This window comes from Protopterus annectens, chromosome 7.part0 (genome assembly GCF_019279795.1).
Source record: "Protopterus annectens isolate FY-2018-M chromosome 7.part0, PAN1.0, whole genome shotgun sequence".
NCBI lineage: Eukaryota > Metazoa > Chordata > Ceratodontiformes > Protopteridae > Protopterus > Protopterus annectens.
Genome location: NC_056739.1, coordinates 1,480,458,945 through 1,480,482,196, shown reverse-complemented (window position 1 = coordinate 1,480,482,196; position 23,252 = coordinate 1,480,458,945). Strand labels below are relative to the sequence as shown.

General features: G+C 36.7%; 1 protein-coding gene across 1 annotated transcript in view; it reads right to left on the bottom strand.

Moving 5' to 3' along the window:
• Positions 1-336: 336 nt before the first annotated feature.
• LOC122806172 (probable peptidyl-tRNA hydrolase 2) overlaps positions 337-23,252 on the bottom strand; it is a 292,637-nt gene continuing 269,721 nt past the window's right edge. Inside the window, exons 6-7 of the mRNA XM_044076408.1 lie at positions 823-937; positions 337-354 (exon numbers count right to left, since the gene is read on the bottom strand). Of these exons, the coding sequence (XP_043932343.1) occupies positions 337-354; positions 823-937 (133 nt within the window). The remainder of the gene's footprint in view (positions 355-822; positions 938-23,252) is intronic.

The window sequence follows — 23,252 nt, the reverse complement described above, 5'->3', positions numbered from 1 at the left end:
AGGTTTGCTGACTCTTTCAGTCTCACAAATACACACACATGTAATGACACTACCTTTTCTTTTTTCATTTCGCTAAATACAGCATTTTAAGAAGTGCTTATTGAGGGGAAAAGTAATGCAGCAAATTCTTGTTACTGTTCTTGTAGTTACGTTTGTTTTTTAACTTATTTTATTTTTTTAAATACTTGCTAAACAGCAAAACCGTGTTTACAGATTGTAAAAATGGCAGTTATTTCCTTTTCCTTTTCAGTCTGTGCTTCACAGCATCCTAATATGCTGCCGAGGAAGCAGCAGACATTTTTTTTAGCTGGACTATATATATGCATTAACACCTTGTTAAAGAATGCTCATTCTCTAAGAGGGCAACAACATACATTTTACCCATTATCTAAAACCGTGTACTGAAGGATACCCAAGCAGTTCTAATAGCAGTAGGAGCAACAGGCCTTATAAAAAAAAATTACAATCGTACTTCAATATGTTACTGATACATGTAACACCATATGAACTGCATGACTCATAATTACTGGGCATATCTCGGGTGCTGCAAAGAGCACTTCTGGCTAACAAAGACTGAAACAATACTAATTTCATGAACTTTAGTCATACTTTGATTTAGGAATGGGGTCCATTCCCGTCATGGTATTAGAAACCCAAAAGACTTGGAGAAATTAAAGAGCATGAAGTGAATACATAAAATGCATGTGGCATTATTTGTAGATACACCATAACCCCACATTCAAAAGTACACTGTGAAGATGTAAATGGATGAGACGTTACCTATGCATGCATACATTTGATAAATAACAGGACCATACATACCTGTGTCCTCCCTGCATCCTGTACTGTGTAATTTGGCAATCCTAAACTTAAGGCTATCCCCTGCAGTTCTAGAAGATGGGCAGCATTTGATCCTTGAAGAACAATCTTTTTTGCCCTTAACAAAACAAACATACTCATTGAAATTGATTTTGTAATCAAGAAACAAGCCTCAAGACTTTCTATAGTCTGCAAAAACTCTATCCAAAAGAGTTTTCTGTGAAACAATACAGATTTCTAGCCATTTACTGTTGCTATGCATATATTTAATTAAAAAAAATAAGACATTACCGTAACAGCAAATTTCTGAAATTGTATTAGAAAGTAACAGGTTAGAACAGGAACATTTTATTTGAGTGCATGATTACAAACAAATGTCTTTAGCAGCATTCAGACTGGGGATTTCCACTAAACACAGGCAATCCCAGAAATCTCATGGTCCCCCAAGTTATAAAAACAGTGATTAAGAACTCTATCTCTAGTGAAATATTTTGTAGGGAAAACAGAATACAGGTTATTTTTTTTTACTAATGAGTGAAACAGCAGATGCCCATCTTAATTTCTGGACAAAAGAGAGAATGATGGGGGCAAGTACAGCATAATGCACTTAAATATAATCCCTCATCGACACTGTAGCACTTGTATTCTTCATATGCAGTGGTCTTCTGACCAGGCAGAGAATCGTTCTAGGCTAGATCATCAACACCATTATATTCATCACATTAAAAAAAAAAAATCATCTATGAAGCTCTAGCAGATAAGTAACGATGATCCATTCTGAAAGAGGAATACTTAGAAAGTTAAAGGATCTCACACTTTTACAGCATAAAGACTGGGAGATTAAAATGAGAAATGAAGACAACTAGATAATTACAGGAACAAGAACACCAGAATAATGTCTAAAAATCAAATTTATCAATAAGAGAGGGTCTTTAGAATAGCAGCTATCTGTGACTAAGGAACTGTGCATGCAAAAATGTTTGCTGGAGCATGCTAAAAGGTACCATACCTGACTGGTAAATAAGTATAGCAAACTAGCAATGGAACACAACGCTATATTGTACAGTTCCGAAGAAATGATGAACAAAATTAGTCTCAAGGAACTGAAAGTACTACAGGCAAAAGTGGAAAGAGAATGACAAGGAAGGGAAAGTGCAGAAATTCTGACCAAACCAGGGATATCGCTGATCTTATTCCTAGACCTAGCTTTATGAAGCAGTAACTTAGCAGCATAAGCTTGCCAAGGTCGACATGGAAGTAACTTCCTGTATAAAATTCCCAAGCCCTCTTATTACAGATTATGTATGGTGACTGAGAGGATCCCACTTGACAGTAGTATTTGTAGAGCACTTAGAACAGATTTCTAAATAACCCTGTTAAGGAACTACAGTCCTTATTCAGAATTTACGCACACTAATGGTGACATACCCTGCCTTCATAAACCATTATTAAAAAAAGTCTCAAAAATGAAAAACTCCAATGAGAAGTGTCCATGGAAGGCTAAAAGTTACGAGAATTACTGGTTGCCTGACACTGTTTTTCATTCTGCTTGGAATTCTGCTCCTGTAAAAGATGACAATCCTCAACAATTCTCAATAGTAAGCAGAAGAAAGATCAAGCTCAGCTTACAGGAGCTGCTCTAGAGCCTGTGGACATAGCAAACCTGTTAGCCGACAGGTTCTGTGACAACTTCACTCCCATGTCACCACCACACATTCCCCATGACATTCCTTCCACCTGTCCCCCAACTTTTACCTCTAGAGAGCAGGTCTTAAATGCCCTCTCTAAGGGCAAATGACACAGTGCCTATGGGACCTGATAACATCCCAGGCTGCGTCCTACATGAGCTCCAACAAGAATTAGCAACACCATTGGGTACTCTTTTCAATCATAGTCTAAGCACCGGTTTCATCCTAGCTGAATGGAAAATGGCCACATGTATCTCCTTGCACAAGGGTGGTGATTCTACTGACAGTGGGAACTATAGACCTATTAGTCTGACTAGCCTTACCTTCAAGGCCATGGAGCGAATCATCATGGACCTTATCAAAGATATAGGTGATCTCCAAACACTTGACCATAACGGGAGATCATGACTGGTAAACCTGGTGGACTTTTTCAAGACAGTCACCAGAACCCTGGATGAGGGACTGTGCATACAGCCAACCTGGACTTGGCCAAGGCTTTTGACACTATCCCCCATTCAGGCATTATTGACAAACGCACCCGGTTAGGTATTAACCCTTATATTGTTAGGTGGATCGCTAACTGGCTCATCGATAGAATCCATATAGTCAAAATAGGGGAATCCACCTCCAACAGCAGACCGTAACCAGTGGTGTTCCACAGGGATCAGTCCTGGGACTTCTACTGTTCAGAATCTATTTCTCCGAAGTACAAGCAAAAACTAAGGTCTGTGGTTGACAAAGTCTGCTGACGACTGCAAACTGGCAGCGATCATAAAATCCCTAAACAATGTCAACGTCCTCCAACAGTGTCTTATGTAAACATGATTTATGCCAAAGTCACGGCCTTAAACTCAATACAAAATAATGTACCATCATCCCTTTCGGTATGAGTGACGCTCCTGCTAACTACCACATCAACAGAAACACCCCAAGCACACACTCAGTGGTAAGAGTCCTGGGCTCACAGGTTGACAGCAACCTTACCTTTGCTCACCATGTCTCCACAGTGGTAAGAAAGGCATTCTATATTGCTCATCTTGCAAGTAAGGGCATTGCCTCCAGGGAAAAAAAATTATAACCTTCTCTTAAGCCAATAATTGAGACTACAACACCCCTTTTGTATGTACCTTTCCAGGCACCTGCAGCAACTGTAGAGACCACAAAAGTTCCTCACAAGGAGAATTTAAGGCATTCAGCATCTCTCCTATGTGGATCGGCTGAAATAATTGTCACCTTACTTTGTTTCCTACAGACTACTCAGAGGCGATCTCTGCCTTGTGTACAAGGCAATCTCTGACTCTTCTTTATTGGAAATGCTGCATATTCACAAGTTCAACGGCTCACGGGTTACTCGCTCTAAAGACCTTAACCTGGGTATGTGACATTAATAAAACCTGCTGGAGGGACAGATTTGTCTTCTATAGGTTACCGCACCTGTGGAACAGACTCCCAAATTCATATCAAGCACAGCATCTCTTTGGCCCTCTTCAAGCGTAATGTGGATGGCTGGATGGATAACAATAAATTCACCTCTGGAGTCCCACCCTCTCTCTCTTGGAGAGGGGCAATAGGTGCTGATTGTGGAAACAAGGGCAGAACTTGGCTAGGCTTGTAAGACCCCTAGGGCCATTAGCCTAGCAACTTCTTATGATTATCTGAGCACCAAAATCAGCCATCTTACATTAAGAGGGCCCCCTGCACCCTTGTGGCAGAACAATGTAGCCAAGGACCTATCTTATTTGGGGAATTTTGGAATAAGGCTCAGTACTGCGCATTTCCATTGGCCAGCTTGTTTGAAAATTGCATAACTAAACTGCGCATCATGCAATGGGGGTTAGTACTGCCTGTTATAGAAGCAAAGACTTGGAAAGCCAATTTTTCCCCTAGAAAGCTTCTTGTGAACCATCCTAGGCTTCCCCCTTATGAACCATCCTAGGCTTCCCCCTTACTCAGCTGCACATTTATTGGGGGGGGGGGCATTGATGCAGGCACCTACTCCCAAACCTCCATAGTTTAGTTGATTCTACTAGTCCTACAGAAGAAACAGTTCTATCCAGCCCTCTCCCCACTACTTACTACAGAACAAACCTGAGATAATGGACAGACAGTTTTTCACCATTTCACCAGCCAGTCTGATGCACATGAGCATCTTGAGGCAATGTAGCAACTGCCTCATGTATACTGACAACCCATTACTCCTAAAACATGCTAATACAATATGTACTTACTACAGAACAAACCTGACAGAATGGACAGACAGTTTATCACCATTTCACCAGCCAGTCTGATGCACATGAGCATCTTGAGGCAATGGAGCAACTGCCTCATGTATAGTGACAACCCATTACTCCTAAAACATGCTAATACAATATGTGAGAGACATATCTATATTACAAATCTGGAATCCGTGCTCTCTCTCATGAAACAGCAAATCCGAATACAAATCGGTTGTCAGCACATACATTTCACATCTTCCACAAACCAACAACAATACACATAAACCCAGATACACAGAGGTACTCATTAGAAGTATACCAAAAGAACAGAGACCTCCCAAACGCAAACTGTCCGTACACAATGCAGTCCCAACAGCATCCACTACACATATCAACACACACATCAGTGTCTCACCAAACAAGCCCATATGGCAAAATACCCGAAAACCAAATGTCTTGCTCATAGGCAACTCCATAGTGAGACACACAGATGTCCCACTCATCAGGATGGAGACGAAGGTCATGGTCAGCGGCCTGTTGGGTGCCAGGATATGCCAAATCATGCACACACACACTCAAGTCTCTCAACAACTTTTATGACTCTGTCACTCCATGTTGGAGTGAATGACTTAAGACATACCTCACTGGACTACATGAAGAGAGACATGCTTGAGCTCACTGATTAGGTGTCCCAAGCAGGTATGTCCCTATCCCTAAGCAGCATTCTACCTTCAAAGAATGAAGCCTCACTACAAAGAAAAAAAAAATGACTGACTTTAACAACTGGCTTAGCGCCTGGTGTCAGTTCAGGAGGATCCAGTATCTGTCAGCATGGGACGACATGGTTATAAGACCACCCTGCTTTACTAGGGATGTCTTCACCTGTCACCTCGGCTTTCGGTTACTGGCCAAGGTACTTGCTTCCCTATACTGCTTTTTTTTTTTTTTTTTTTTTTTTAAGGCAATGTCATAACAAAATTCCTGACATAAAAACATCTTCTAGAGACAAACTCAAGGTTATGCTGCTTAATGCTAGGAGTCTAAATGAGAAACTGCACTCACTGGAAGCACTCCTTACTTTGGAAGACACAGATGTCTGTGCAGTATCAGAGACATGATTCAAGGCCGTAGAGAGTACCCCGGTCATACAAGGCTACGATGCCTTCCACACTTTCAGACTGCAAAAAGTACAGTTTTGTACTTACCATAAATGTAGATGTTCGAGGATCCACATTGCTGCAGTCCCAGATGTCAGAAGACCCTAAAAGACAAAGCCCAAACCAAAACACCAAAAACCCTGCACCAAACATATATACAATATATACAAATGCACAAGAATATATATATATATATACTAAGCAGGAGCTGTCAACATGCCTTGCAAAATAGCTGTGGCAAAACCAGCCCTAGATTTAGAGTAGAGAGGAAGATGGTAATGCTTAGAGAAAGTATGCACTGAACTCCAAGTAGCTGCCTTGGAATGAGGCCTAATCCCAGCTGGAATCTCTTTACCATGATGGGAGTAACAAAATGAAATGCAAAACCCAATCCACTTAGAAATAGTTTGTTTAGATACAGGCTTGCCCTGAGAACTCAAAGCAAAAGAAACAAACAACTGCTGAGACTTTCCATTTAGATGAGCTCCCAAGCAATGTCCGAGAGCATCTGTCGTTAAAAATCTGACTCTCTCTCTGGGGTCACAGAGAGTCCCTTGTTTTAGGTGACCATGAACCCTAATGCTGAAGGACTGTCCTTGCAGTCAGCACGGACTGATGAGATAGTTGATCCATCTGGGCTGCTGTATTCAGTCTCACACCCAGAAAGCACATGTCTTGAGGGGTACTAGACTTATAACATATTCCAGATGCTGTAGAAGGTCTTCCTTTTCTTGAGCAGAATCAAATTCCTTTTAGCCTGAGTAAAGCTATCACTGAGCTAGAACCATGAAGGTAAGCTTCCTTGAGATCTAAAGTTACCATCCAGTGATCTTTGCCCAGCAGAGGTAAAAGCTGTTGTAACGCCAACATCTTGAACTTAAATTGGTCTCCACGTGTTCCCTTCTTTGGTACTGAGTAACAGAGAAATTTGCTTGTGAGCCTCTTTCCTTTGTGGAGGAGGGACGTCTGGCATGCCTTTGAAAGGGGCATGTAATGAAATAAAACCTGTAACCGTGGTGAATGATATCCAACAAGACTGGGAATCATAAGCAGGATATGTCCATCCCTTAGTAGGCCAATTTCTACTAAACTTCAAGTGGCTGCATGCCCTCAACCAGGCATGCCTGCGAAGAACAGAACTAGTGGCAGCCACCCTCGAGGAGGCCTGTACAGCATCAAAACCACATTGCAAAGAATGCTACCCACTTGTTCTTACACTCAATACCTTCCGCCAAGCATCCCACACCTTAGATTTCAATTGTGAAAGGAGATTTTTTTGATATTTTGTGTGTGTGAAACACAACCCTCAACTCTCATGGCTAAAGTGGAAGAAGTATACACTTTCTTTCCCATCTATCTTAGGTCCCTGAGAAACAGTTTCGGGTCTGCCCTAGGACTCTTAAAAGATACTTATGAGCTTCAGGCACCCTATAGTACCTATCAGGTTTAACAGGAGCAGGAGGCAAAGAATCAGGGTTCAGGGAAGCTTCTGCAAAAAATCTCACACACCACAACACACAGGAGGGGTTAGCTAAGGCCTATGCTGGGGTAAAAAAAGAATTAATCAGAATAAGGAGGATACTCCTGCAATCTTCCCAAAAGAAGACTCAAGCCTCTGAACACCTAATCATAGTAATCAAATCTTCTGCCATTTTAAGCATATGTTTCTTAGGCACAGAACCTGAAGTGCTAGGAGAAGCCCCCACTGAAGCTAAACTTGGCCTACCTCTCTCAAAGAAGTTTTTGAAGAGAGAGGTAACAGTAAAGTCTCTGCCTGAGACTCCAAAGAAACTCCTGGCAAAACCTCTGGCTGACTGCGGTTCATCAACCCTAGGCTTCGTGTTTTGTCCTTGGCGCTTTTGGATGAAGCGGGCGTGGGAGCATCCGGCATTTTTTTATTACAACACTTATACAGTTATTCACTTTTTCTGACATCCTTTTTCTGATCGGTTAAATACCGGACTACCCAATGGTTAGGACTGCAGCAATGTGGAATGAAGAACATTGAACATGAAAGAACCAAAGGGGAGATGCATTCATCTTCATCAAAGACAAATACATCTCAAGACTCATTAAACAGTATTATTCCCTAGAGCTACTCCAAGTCCATCTAACTGTAGGAAAGATCCCCCTCCACATCATTGTTAGCTATAGGTCCCCCACCATGAACCAGGTAAAGTACACTGCCTACCTGGACCTACTTGAGTCACTCACAGTACAGACAAGCACCCTAGCTATGGGTGACTTGTACCTCCATCGACCAGGCAATATATAAGAGCACTAACACTCGCCCTCGTTCTTGGACTTTGTTAACACAAATGCTCTGGAACAGATAGTTGGCACCCCAGCAAGGGGCTCAAATATTCTTGACCTAGCACTCACCAACATGGGAGACTGCTGCACCACCCCATGTGTGGGGCCCTCCGTGGTGAGGTCAGATCACAAATCTGTTTCAATCAAAGCAACGATCACAACTGACCCCCCCCCCCGAGCAAAAAGGTTAAAAATGTTTCTCCAAGGCAAACTATAGCCTCCTCCGCGATGGCTTAAGTAAGTTTCAAACCCCTGCTCACCACTGACAGCAGTCTCTCCCATACTGTGAGGTACACTAATGTTTTGTATTAACACCTATAAAAGTGTATAAGCTCAGCCATACCTGAATAGATTAAATCAGGATCCTCACGAAAACACAAATCACCCTGGTGGACATCCAGCATAAATAGGTTACACAGCAAGAGAAAGAAACTGCTGACCAAGAACAAGAAGGGAAGGTCTCAGCAGAGGAAAGACACCCTCCACAGCTTGAATAAGCAAATTAGATATATTGTTAAGTCCTCTAAAGCTAACCACAAAACCAAATTAGCATCACTGGCTAAGGATAATTGCAAAGCATTCTGTAACCACAACTGAAATTTTAAAGGGAAGGCTCAGTTTTGCACCAAACTAGTAGTAGACAGTACTATTCATACAGAACTTGCGAAAATTGCCAACCTGCTAGCAGACAAGTTCAGTGAAAACTTGAATCCACTGTCCTCACCAATCATATCCCGAAATATACCTGCCACCAGTCCTCTACCTAGTATCCAAAAGCCAAAAAATCTCACAAAGGCATAGAGGATAATGTGCCTAAAATTCAGAACCAGTAAACCACGTAAAAGCAGACTTGGAGGAATGAACCAGAGAGTCCAAAACACAGTTTATTAGTCACGAAAATAAAAACTCAGAACACTTAACATTTTCACTGCGTTTTCATCTTACAAAGAAACTTCATGAGATTAGAGCATACCATATTACCAGACCCTATATATATATATATATATATATATATATATATATATATATATATATATATATATATATAATATATATATATATATATATATATATATATATATATATATATATATATATATATATATATATATATATATATACATATATATACACATATATATATATATATATATATATATATATATATATATATATATATATATAGAGAGCTGAACAACCCCAGGGTTATGCTAACTGTAACTCCAGTAGAGTGGTTTACATTGCTTTGTGCAGTAATTGGGGAAAACTGAAAGGAAGTTTAAATTAAGGATTTATGAACACAGATATAATGTTAAGAAAAGAAATTCAACTAATGCATTATATAAGCACACTTTGACATGCGTAGGGGCAAAGTTCTGTTTCTTTGTCATTGAAATAGTGGACTTGGACATTAGAGGTGGACCCTGGGAGACCATATTAGAATACAGGGATACTGGCAGATTGTTTATGAAGCCAACAGATTCATTGGTTTAAATGACATGGTCTCCCTGACAATAGTTCTTTTTTTTTTCAAAACAGGTTTATTGTTTTAACATACAAGAGAAATATCATAACAATTTTATACAAGTAATTAAAAATAGATATGATTATAACATTCAACAAAACAACTAAAGTATTTACAAAGACATCCACTACAATCAGATCAATTAATTAAACTAAAATACCATGCTATTGAAATTAGGATTTTTTAACAAATTTTGTAAATTATCCCATACAATATAATAAGATGTTTTTCTAGTTGTTCTTGACCTAATTGTGTTTATTTCCATATGGCACACTATATTCATAACATTTTTAAATTCATTGAAAGAAGGAGGTGTATCTGAAATCCAATTTCTGGTTATTATTTTCCTAGCCACTGCTAGAATAGACCATAACAAGGGAAGCTTAACCTTTTTAACACTTTGAGGTACAGGTGTGTTGAATAATATAAGAGATTTAGAAATAATGAAATTATCTGTAAAAAGAGCCTGCAAAAATTCATTGACTTCAGTATTCTTTCAATTTTATACAACATATGAGCCCAGTCAGCATTAATTTCTACATTACATCTCTTACATAGATTATCTTTATTATTTATTTTATTCATCATCAAAGGTGTATAAAAAGATCTATGTAAAAATTTCCATGTATAAAGTCTCCAGACAATGGAAGACGTAGTTCTATAGGCAGATTCCAATATATATTGTTTATCTTGTTGATTTGGTGGGTCCCCATTAATAGAAGTGAAATAATTCCAGTATGTATCTACACTGTAAAAAGTTTCTTGTCTGATAATTTTATGTATGTATGAATGTTTACCTTTATCAGAAACTTTATGTTGTAAATTTAATATCAAGTAATCAATCAGTGTTGGAATAGATTCTTTAACTGTTATAGACATTAGATCTATTTTATTAATGAGATGTCTAAAGGTCTGAACCTCTAACCAGCAAGTTTCTCTTAGATCAAATTCTTGTTTTAAGAAATCTAGATTTTTAACTTTATTATCAGATATCAACTGATACCAGTACTTTAGATCATTATCTATAGCTAAATTAGTTCCTTCAGAAGTAGATGACAAAAGCATACCCTGAGTATACATTATAGGGAATATAATAAAATTCCATTCCCTATACTTAGGGTGCATGAATATAAAGTTACGATAGCTAATAATAATATTTAATGGGTAACAAACCATATGTTTAGGTGTAATAGGTGAAGTACAAAATTCCTTTAGTAACCATAACATGGAGTTATTTACAATCATATTTTTATGTGTTAAGGAGATTTTCATGAAGTGCATACTAATTAGCTCCCAATAATCTTTCCATTTTGCGACATATGACTGATCTATTAATAAAGTAATAACTTTTGCAATAGAAGAGATAGTATATAAATTAAAGTCTGGAAAAGAAATACCCCCTTGAGACCAGCTATTAGTATGTTTCTTTAATGCAATCCTAGGTCTATTAGGTGCCCATAGGAAATTTAACATTAGTGTATTCAGTTTCTTGATAATTATTTTTGTAGGTGGAAGTATTATTGATTGTATTAAGTATAAAATTTTGGGAATATTATCATTTTAATAATTGTAAGTCTCTCCTCCATAGTAAAATACATATTATTCCAGGTATTAAAAAGATTTTGTATATTAAGAAAACAGGTATTATAATTATTATATATAATATATTTAATATCTTTAGATAGTATTATACCTAAATAAGTTATCTGACCTGAATTGGGTACATATTTAGTAAAATCACTAATGAGAATATTTTTTAGTGTATATATAGGTAGTATTTTAGTTTTTTCTTCATTGAATATTAAACCAGAAATACTTTTAAAATGCATCATTTTATCAAATAGAAACTGCATAGAAGAATTAGATCCTGCTGATGTAATTAGAACATCATCTGCAAAAAGTTGAATTTTGGATGTTGTATTTTCATCTATTTCAAAACCCTCTATGTCAGTACTGTTTCTGATCAAATTAGCCCAAGGCTCCATTACTAAAGTGAATAATAGTGGAGAAAGTGGACATCCTTGTTTTGTACCTTTAAAAATGGGTATTTTTTGTGAAACATATGTTCCTACCTTAATATAAGCCAATGTTCCTTTGTATAAATGCTCAATTAGATTTACAAATGCATCTGAGAAGTTTGTGCACTTCAGTAAGGTAAACAGATAGTCCCAACTTACTGAATCAAATGCTGAACTTATATCAAGACTAATAAGTGTTAAATCTTTCTTTTCCTATTTGCAAAATCAATTAATGTTAAAGTTCTTCTTATATTATCAAAAGTATTTCTATTTACAATGAAGCTTGTCTGATCTATATCTATAATGCCGGGATGATTGTCTTCAATCTATCAGCAAAAATACTCAAACATTTTATAATCAACATTAAGTAATGAGATGGGCCGATATGAAGTACATCTAGTTGGATCTTTATTAGGTTTTAAAATTGGCGAAATAAATGTATATTGCCAAGATGGGGGGGTTATTAACTCAGTTTGAGCCAAAATAAAAACCTTATGTATTAATGAATATGTACTTTTAGAAAGGATTTTATATATCTCTGGTATAATACCATCATTACCCGATGCTTTGTTTGATTTAAGCTTATTTATTTGTGTAATAACCTCTGTATATGAAATACTTTTGTCCAATAGTTTAATCTGTTGTTTATTAAGCTTTTATTCATGTTTGTGGTTATAAACTCCTTTATTTTATCTTTAGGTTCCATGTTAATGTTATTATGGTTAATTTTGTGAAAGTGATTTCTAAATTCATCTAGTATTTCTGGTATACTAGAAACATTCTTCTTTTTCCTTAGAGAAAAGATTTCTTTGATATGGTTTTGTTTATTCAACCTTTTTATTTTTAAGTCTATGTAAGTATTTGGGGCTTACTGAATAAGACAAAAACTTGTATTTCTCTAAAGTTATTTTAACTTTATGAGTTAAAATTTCTTTGTATTTCTCATTTAGTTTGTTTATTTCTTCAATAACTTTCTTGTCCATAATATTTTCTTTATTATTATGTTTATAAGAGTCTAATTTACTTTGAATATCTAACAATTCCTTATCCCAAGATTTCCTTTTATTATTATACCATCTGATACTTTGTCCATATAGATATGATTTTAAGGCATCCCAAACATAGACAATGGAGACTTCAGGAGTATTATTTATGTCTAAAAATGTTTTACTTCTGAAAGTATATATTCTTTATAGTCTTTTAGTTGAGTTAAGTATGCTGGTATCCTTTTGATCTGAACATTATGAGTATTTTTTATCATGAATTCAAAACAATTGAATTATGATCAGATATAGGACATGAAATGATTTTGGAATTAATTAAATCTGTTACCATCTGGTTAGAAATAAAGACCCTATCTATTTTTGAATAAGTTTTGTATCTGTTAGAAAAAAAGGTGTATGGTAATGATTTTGAATCTATCTGGTTATTAATATCATTCAAATGATAAGAATTAGCAAAATCATTTAAATGTTTTGCATTAGATGTAATTCTTCTTTTTCCTATAGTGATAGTATCACTTTCATGTAGTATACAATTAAAGTCACCAGCTAAAATAATATCTCCTATAGAGAATGATATGATCTTATCAAGATGATGTTTCACTGTATTAATACCAATTCTAGGTATCCAATATACATTAATTAAAGTGTAAGTATTCCCATTAATTTGTATTGTAACCATACAAAACATTCCTTTGTCATCCTGATAAGACTTAATGGTTTTAGGAATGGGCATACTTTTATTCCATAAAATAGCCACTCCTCTTTTTTCTGAGTGTGCTCTGAACTAACCAATACTGTATATTTGTTTGTGGCTAGTTTATCAATATCTTTTTCAAGAGATGGGTTTCTTGCAGGAAGACTAAGTTGGCCTTATGTAAATTAATGTATCTTATTAGGCTTGCCCTTTTACACAGATTATTCAATCCATTAATGTTTAAAGAAATTCCTTTTAAAGATGTCATTTGGCATTTTTAAAACTTAAGAATCTTATGATCAAAATAACAAATAACAACATAAGTAATGTTACATCTCCTCCTTTAGGTGTACCTTTAAATATAGCTGTATTTATTGAATCTCTTATGGGATTTTGTATAGGATTCAATTTTGTTTGTAGTGACAATGAGTGTACAAAATATATTGTGGATGTCAAAACTATATACATATAACAATGAACAAGTGAAAATAATGTAAGGATTAAACCTTGCATCCAGCCTGGAGTTAAAAACTCCAACTTAGAGTAGTATTTACCACTCAAGTTAACCCCCTACCCTAAGCAGCAGTAACTCAGCTACCACCTTATCAATTTAATACTGGTTATATTTAACTTAAATTAACAGCTTTCAATTCAATTATCTAGCAAGACAAGACTACACATTTGATAAAACAGCATCATATAAACTAAAATAAACTTTTTTTTTAAAAACTATTCATACTACTATATACATCTATGTAATATAATACACTTGTATTCAAATAGCATTCAAATAATCTTGATATTAGGAACCAAGAGGAGAGAGAGAAATAAAAGATGTGAAAGAGGGAGAGAGAGAGAGAGAGACAGAGAGAAAAAAAGGAAGGCATATTTACATATTAATTTATTCAAAGTATGTAAAAATAAGCTCTAACATTCATTTAAATCAAAAACTTTGGCTAATATAGTTCAGACATTACATATATTAAGATGCATCTATTTTCTATCATGTAAATGCAGTCAACAGCTTCCAAAAAAAACCTTGAATTGCTTGTATATGAGCATTTTACTCATGCTCATTATTGTCAATAGAATAAAATATTATATTTATAGAAATTGTTATAAATCATACTGCACAGTTATGCAAATTCTCAGAAACACTTGCATTATTGTAAAAAAAGCCATCTGTATCTTGTATGTCTATACTACTGCTTTAAAATATATCACATGACAATTTCTTCCAGAATAGAGTTATAAAGTTATTTATGCTTGTCAATCAGATGAATTAAATGAGTTATAGTAATGTATATGTTTGGAACATAAGTTTTTAACACAGATTAGTATGCTGCAGTCAAGTAGATTTTCAAAAACACTTGAATAAATGTTTCATTTTCTATGCCTTCTAAAATAAGACATTTACTTACTACAAGAAACTGCATCATTTAAAATCATTATAACTGACATTTTATGAATTATAACATTGATATTTAAGTAATTATATAAAATAACTCACATTTAAATGTTAGAGAGTTCATTTTCCTTCACATAGTCTCATTTGCATCAGTTCTACTTCCTGGTAGAGTGTTCTTCCTGAATCTGTGATGCGTCAGTGTGATATCTGGGTCAAATTGACTGCTTTCAGCTTCTCTGTGAGAATTCTGAGAGTTGAAGCTTTTAAAACAACTCGAGGACACTGTTCATGAGGTAGCCCACATTCCAGATTGTCTCCCTTAACATTTTGGCGGGAAACTTGTTAAGAACTAGTGACAAACATTCATTTAGCAGTGTAAATGCATCTAAACATGACAAAACCTTCACAATGTATTTTACAGGTTATTACAGCCTCTATGTAAGTGAAATTAAGCCCAAAGTTATTAATAAGTAATAAAACTCAATATTTTTGTCCCAACTCAATTTTTATGCAAATCTTATTTACTGTGTCTATATGATCAAAAGCATTTCTATATATTAATATGAAAAAAAATAGAGAGAAAGAAAAAGAGAGTAGAAAATAAAAGTGTAAAGCAGAAATAAGAAAATGTAAGAGAAAGCTATAAGAAGTATATACAATGGAATATTACTGTTTATATTAATAGAGTTAAAAATAAAACATATTATTTACTATTATTTAGTTCTAATTATTATTAGTTAAAGCATGACAGATTATTTACAAACAAGCATAAGCAGTATAATCAAGAAAGTATAATTAGGAATAGCATTTGAAGAACATATAAACTTTTTACAAGGAATAAATATGTTATTATTCCATTTATCATATTTTCATTACTCTTCTCTCCCTGCCCTCCCCCACCCTTTACCCACTACATAATCTAAATAGAATGTCATTGTTTAAACAAAGAAAAGAAGAAAAGGAGAAAAGAAAGAAAAAAATGTATCAAATTACTGACCTTACTTTTCCTCTTCAGAAAGAGAAACAAATTGAATAATAGCTTGTTATTAGTTCCTCAGATATTTTGACTGGTTATGAAACAAAACATTTCCTTGCACACAGAGAATAACTTTGATTAAATCTTTTTCAGAATATCTGTGGCTTTCTGGAAATGCAGGAACTATATTTAAAAGATTAATAATGAAGTAAAATGATGAGAGAAAAAAAGAAAAAAACATAGAACAAATCATTTGTTTTTAGTCTCTTCTTCTTCTCTGAAGTCTTCCACGAAGTTTCAGTTGCCAGTCTCTTTAATGAAGGACTAGCCCATTCCATTTCCTCTATTTTTATCCAAAATCTTATTTTTTTTGATAAACAGTAAAGCAGAGTCTAAGTCATCAAAAATTTTAGGACCATCAGGAAGGAAGATTTTTAGCTTGGCAGGAAACAGAAGGTATGTTTTAAACTGTGCTTTTTTACGCTCCCTTATTAGTGGCAGAAAAACTTTTCTTTTAGCTATTACCAAGGAAGAATAGTCATTGTCAAAACGCACAGTTGTCTCATTAATCTTAACAGGAGCTTTAGCCCAAGCAGATTTAAGAACCATCTCTTTATCAAAAGATGATAGAAATCTAACTATAACTGATCTAGGATAGTTTTTGTTAGAGTTAGTATTAGCTATAGATCTATGTGCTCTTCGATACCAAAAGAGAATGCTTCTGGTAAGTCTAAAGTATTTAGGGAGCCATGTTGTTAAAAAGAAGTAATATTGTTACCTTCAATATTTTCTGGCAGTCCAAAAATCCTAATGTTATTGCCTAGATCTATTTTCCAGGTCATCCAGCTTTGTTTGTAAATGTGTATTTTGTTTCAGCAGAAACTCAATGTTGATTTCCTCTTCTTGGATTCTATTTTCCATGTCATTCACAGCTTCTTCTATGCCTGTCATCTGGATCTTCTGTTGTTGCAGGTCTATATGTAACAAGTCTATTTGTTTTGTAGTTTTTTCTATGAAGGTATCAATTTTAGTATCCATTTTATCCATCTTAGCAGTAAGTTGCTGGATTATAGTTATCAGAGACTGAAGTTCTTTCTTGATGCTGGAGTCTTGAGAATTTGTCTTACTGGAACTCATTTCAGACTGATAAACTGACAGGAAAATTTCCAAAGTGATTTCTGACAGGAATATTGTTAAAATTTCCTTTCTTTTTTAGATATAGTTCAAGAACTATATAAAACAAACATATTTAGAAAGAAAATTACTTCAAAAATTAATTTTTTAAGTAATTAATTCCTGTCAGTGTAATGAAATTGGTGGAGCTGAAGAAATCTGCTTCTATCCTTTGTTCATCCTTGGCCACGCCCCTCCCTGACAATAGTTCTGAAGTTAAGGGCAGCTAAACTTAAACAATTATGCTATATGGCCACTAGATGGCAGTGTTGTGTATGATTAACCAGTTTTACAGCAAAACAACATCCTGACAATGTTATATTTCACTAGGTTTCAAGTTTTTTTTAAATACGTTGTTTTTATTGACAATAGTTGTATGTATTTGGATATTGTGTATATGTAGACAGTTTAAGGAATTATATATATATATTTTGTATGTATGGTTTCATGTTAACTGCCTTAGCCCTTTGTGCTTTATTTTTACTCTGTTTATTGGGGTGGCTATATAAATAGGGTATGGTAATATGGTATGCTCTAATCTGGTGAAGTTTCTTTATAAGAAGAAAGCGCAGTGTAAACTTTAAGCATTCTGAGTTTTTACTTTTGTGACTAATAAACTGTGTTTTGTACTCTTTGGTTCGTTCCTCCAAGTGTGCTTCCATGTGCCCTACCTAGGATCCTCAATGAGCAGGTCATAACTGCCCAGTCCAAGGCCAAAAAAACAGCATCTATGGGACCGGGCAACATCCTAGGCTGCTTACTTAACTGTCTAAAACTTGAGCTAGAGGAACCATTGGGTCCTCTCTTCAACCACAGTTTAAGTACTGGCTTTGTCACACCCAAATGGAAAACTGCAACTGTGATCCCTTTGCACAAAGGGGGTCCCTCAACAGACCCTGGGAATTATAAACCCATAAGCCTAACCAGCCTTATTTGTAAGGCCATGGAAAGAATCATCATGGACTTAATAAGGATATAGGAGACCATCAATCTCTTGACCTGACCCAATTTGGTTTCTTTGGTTTCGTAAAAGGCAGATCATGCTTGTTGACCCTGAAGGACTACTTTGAAATGTCACCAAAGCCCTGGATGAAGCCAAAACAGTGCATACTGCCTATCTCAACTTGGCCATGGCCTTTGACACTATCCCCCACTCAGCCATCATCGATAAACTCACCCAGCTGGGGATACTGTAGATCAGTGTGTGCGATATACCTTTAAGAAGCTTTCCAGTGAGTCAGCACTGCATATAAGTACTGAGCAAGTGCAAGCAACAGTACCATTTTGAGTAAGCAGCCAAAGTGTGAGCATGCAAGTATGTAGTCAGTCAGTTAGTTAAGATAGTTTAAGCTTAATGTCCTGCCATCCATACTGATGTACTTCTATACAATAAACTACTTAAATGAACACCCAAGCCTCAATATCTTCTTAATACACATAAGAATAGCGACATGGTGTCAGAATGGGATCCAGAGTTACAGCCATGAGGGAACCGGTTAAAGTTGGACAGGAGTGGATAATCCCTACTGCTCAAACAACTCGCAAAACAGGTCAGAAACAAATTCCAGGTACTAAAACTAGCATAAATTATTTATTTTGCGCTCTCTCTCTATATTTTATATATATATATATACATATACATATATACATATACATATATATATATACATATATACATATATACATATATATATATATATATATATATATACACATATATAAAACAAAGCAATCAAAATGCTCAAAACAAATTTCTCATTAAACAAAATGTCTGAAACTGCAACATATAGATAAAAATATTAAAAATAATTGCGAAAATGTTTGAAACAATATCCAAAACGCATAAAATCTATAAAAAAAGGGAAAACAACTGTATTTTTTCACTATGTGTTACTTTTTCACATTAATTAAAGCTATTCAGAGTATCCAAAATGGGCAAAGTGTTTGCAGGTTGTCTACAATATTACAGTGCAGTTATTTTGCAAAGTAAAGTTGTTTCAAAGAATATTTCGCAAATTACAGTTATTTCAAAGCAGAGTACAGTATTTCGAAGAGCTTATTGGGCATGTGAATATTATTACAAGTACCTGTTGTGTGTGAATGTTCATACATAATTACAAGGGCCAAGCCTGCATTGTGTTTTACTGTTGGATGTTTTATCTGTGGGCATGGCAGGAGGATTTCACAGACCCACACCGCTTGTGTTTGATAACAATATTGCAGAAAACTGGAGTGTTTGAGCATGAATATGGTATTTTCATAAAAGCTGCTTTTTCTGACAAAGGTGTAGATACAACATTTATTCTGTTTAATTTAGCTAGTTCAGAAGCCATTGAAAGAGAGTTCATTTGTGTATGCACTTGCTGTGTTTGCAGGGGTGGGGAAAGACCGCCATATAGTGGTACCGGCTTAAACAAGGGAAGACCCAGAGTGCTTAAAACGTAAATTTAGAGAAACGTGTAACCTCCAAATGAATATTACCAATGGAAAGGCACTTATTTTACACAAGGGATCAAAAGCCTGGTGAAACTTTTGCAGCATATATAACTGACTTGAGAAATAAGACTCAAATGTGCAGATTTGGTGATTTGAGAGCAGAGTTGATAAAAGACAGGCTTGTGTGTGGTATTAATAATGACACAGTGAGAAAGATTTTGCTTTGAGACACTGGTTTAACTTTAAATAAGAACAATGAAATTTGTCAGATATATGAGCTTACAGAAAAGCACACAAGTATGCTTACAAATGAAAACAGCTGTAGAAGGCACAGTGACAAAGCTCATGTTGATAGTAGGCAGCATGTGGTTAAAAGAAAACGGCTCAAGCACATGTCAGCTACTACAGGTCCTGTAACAGTCCATGGGAAACCCAGAGTCTTTTCAGCAAATTCTGAAGCATGCTCAGTGAAGCATAAAGGTGAGTCAGCAAAGTGAAAACATGTGCCCCCCACCCAGCTTTATAGTTAACTGTTGAAATTGTGGTGGTAATCACGAACCCAAAAAAGAAAAGTGCTTAGCTTTTGGTCAGAAGTGTCATTCTTGCAATAACTGGAATCATTTCAGAAGATTTTGTAAATCAAATAAGGCACATTCTTTTATTAAGAGAGGGCACTCTAAGAGGCAAGTTGATCAATTAAAAAGCTACAACCCTACTTTTTATGCTGATGTTGTATCTGTGCTTGGTGAAACAGTCACTGCAGTAGAATTGTTGTCAAAGAATGAGATTTTTTTTGTACTATTCAGATTAATGGGAGCCCTGTAGAGCTCAAAGTAGATACTGGCTCAAAGTGCAATGTCATGTTAGCAGAAACATTTGCTAGAGTAAAAGCTGCTGAACAACTTGATTTGACAAAGTGTGTAAAGTTTGTTGCTTATGGTGGTGAAGAGATTCAAACCGAAGGCTCAGTAGTACATTCATGTTACTCTGCTGGGAACAGCTATGACTTGCAATTTTTCATAGTCAAGAGACACATGTAGTCATTATTAGGCTTCAGAAAGGGTCTGAAAATGGGACTACTTTCACTTAATAAAAAGTCCCCCATGTAAGCCTGCATGACAAAGTACAGTTGGGAACACACCATAAATGTAGATGTTCGAGTGTATTCACTGTTGCAGTCATTACCATTGGGGTTATCCTGCTGGCAGGCTACCCTCAGTCGGCCTGAATTCCAAAGTCTAGGTCCGGCGTCAGTTGCTGTCACCTCCTCCCTGACGTCAGTGCACCAGGGGTATAAAAGATGCAGCCGACACCATTTTCTTCAGATTTTCTTGCCCCAGATGTCAGGTGCCCCCAAAAGGGTAGGCTAAAAATATGTCAATAAAACATGCATGCAGCAAAGTATATATTTTGCCTTCATCTACAAGCAAATACACCACATAGGTTGTATAGAATAGAGAAGTACAGATAAGTTCCAGCAAAGAAATGGGGGGTGGTGGGTGGGTAACCTGGACTGCAACAGTGAATACACTTGAACATCTAAATTTATGGTAAGTGAACACAACTGTACTATGTTCTTCGTGTTTCACTGTTGCAGTCATTACCATTGGGTTGAATCCCAAAGCTAAGGTTGGGAGGCTGGAGCTAAATAGCATTAGGAGTGGCTATTAGGCCCTGCAGAACTGCAGTGGCAAAGCCTGCCCTGGATTTAGAGTAGTGTGGTAAGTGATAGTTCTTTGTGAAGGTGTGCACTGAACTCCAAGTAGCAGCCTCTAAAATGTCTTTGGTTGGTACGCCCTAAGGAAGGCTGCTGCTCTGGTTGAATGTGGCCTAATGCCCTTAGGTACTGGCTTGCCATGTTGTGAATAGCAGAAACGAATGCAGTGGCCTATCCACTTTGAAATAGTCTGCTTTGAGATAGTCTTTCATTGTGATCCTAAAGCATATGCCACTAGTAATTGCTCTGTCTTTCTGAAAGCTTTGGTTCTGTTCAAATAGAAGCGTAGCTGTCTGTGTATGTCCAAAGAATGCAGAATTCTCTCCCCCTTAGTCTGTGGGTTTGGATAAAAGGTAGGCAGATGAATAGTTTGGTTAAGGGCCACACTGGGCACTACCTTAGGCATAAAAGTGGGGTTTGTCCTCAGAGAAACCCTGTCTGGATAAAAAATGATAAAAGGTTCCACAGCCATGAGTGCCTGTAGCTCTGAGACTCGTCTTGCAGAAGTTATTGCTAGGACCAGAGCTGTTTTCCAAGATAAAAACTTTATATCAGCTGTAGTGGCTGACTCAAAAGGAGGCAGGGTGAGTTTTTCCAAGACATAATTGAGATCCCATGCAGGTATTGGTGATCTCCTTGGAGGCCTTAAATTTTTGGCCCCTCTGAGGTACTGCCTTAATAAAGGATGAGAAAAGATAGGTGGCTCTGTATTGTAATGAGCCAAAATGGCAGAGCCATGAATTTTTATAGATGAAAAGGATAGGCCTTTGTCCAGCATCTCAGTTAAGTATTGCAAAATCTGAGGAATATTTGGTACAGCTGTGTCAATTTCCTTGTGCCTAGTTCCAAGCACAGAATCTCTTCCATTTTCCAGCATAGGATTTTCTAGTACTAGGCCTCCTGGCCTCAAAAATGACATCCATCACCGCTTTAGTGAGTGTTTTGTATGACTATATTATCTGCCATGATGCCAGATTTAAGGTCTTGAGTTGGCTGTGCAGGATCTGATTGCTCTGCTGGGACAGTAGATGAGGCACTTGAGGTAAGGTCCAGGTTGGGCATTGAGACAAGTTCCTTAGGATTGGATACCAGTACTGGCGTGGCCAGTCTGGGGCAATCAGCATTATTTTTGGCATCTCCTGTCTGACCTTTAGGAGTACCCTGGGGAGGAGAGGCAGAGGAGGAAAGGCATATACTGTTAAGTTTTTCCAGCTGAAAGATAGGGCATCCACTTTCCATGCTTGTCCGTGATAAGTCCTTGTGCAGAATCTCTTTAGTTGGCAGTTGTGAGGTGAGGCAAATAGATCTATGTCCGGGCATCCCCACTTGCGGATCCAATTTCCACTGGTGAGGATCCATGAGGTTTCTGCTTAGTTCATCTGCCAGAGTATTTATCTTTCCTGGCAGAAATTGTGCCTGCAGATGTACTTGGTAAGTCAATGCTGTGTCCCACAAAGTCATGGCTAGTCTGCAAAGGGGGTAAGAATGAGTGCCTCCTTGCTTGTTTATATACCACATGACAGTGGTATTGTCTGTCTTTATCAGTAGTTGTCCCAGATGAAGTAGGTCCTTGAAGGCTGTCAGAGCATTTTGAACAGCTAACATTTCTTTTTGATTGATATGCAGATGCATTTGGTTTGTGGACCATGTGCCTTGAATACATCTTCCTGCCATGTGGGCTCACCAGGCATAATCCGATGCATCCATTGTTAAAATCTGTGTGGCTGGGGGTAGAGTGAATGGCTGTCCCTTGTTCTGGCGACAGGCCTTCGCCCACCATCGAAACTCCTGTTGTAGGCAGGGAATGAGAGTAATTAGAAGTTATGTACTCACCATAACGTTCCATCTGAGTAGGTGTATTCATTTGTCTGCAACCTGTGGGTTATGGATCCGATATCGGATCCGAACCGGCATGGTTTACCAGCTATGGATCCAAGCTCTCAGCTCCTCCCCTCACCCATAATGCCCTGCTCTACCCTCATGACCTCAGATCGAGTTTGCCAACAGCAAGAACACCCTGAAAAGGGTAACACATCGTATGCAGGAAACTGAAAGGCCAGGGGATAGGATGGTTGCAGACAAATGAATACACCTACTCAGATGGAACG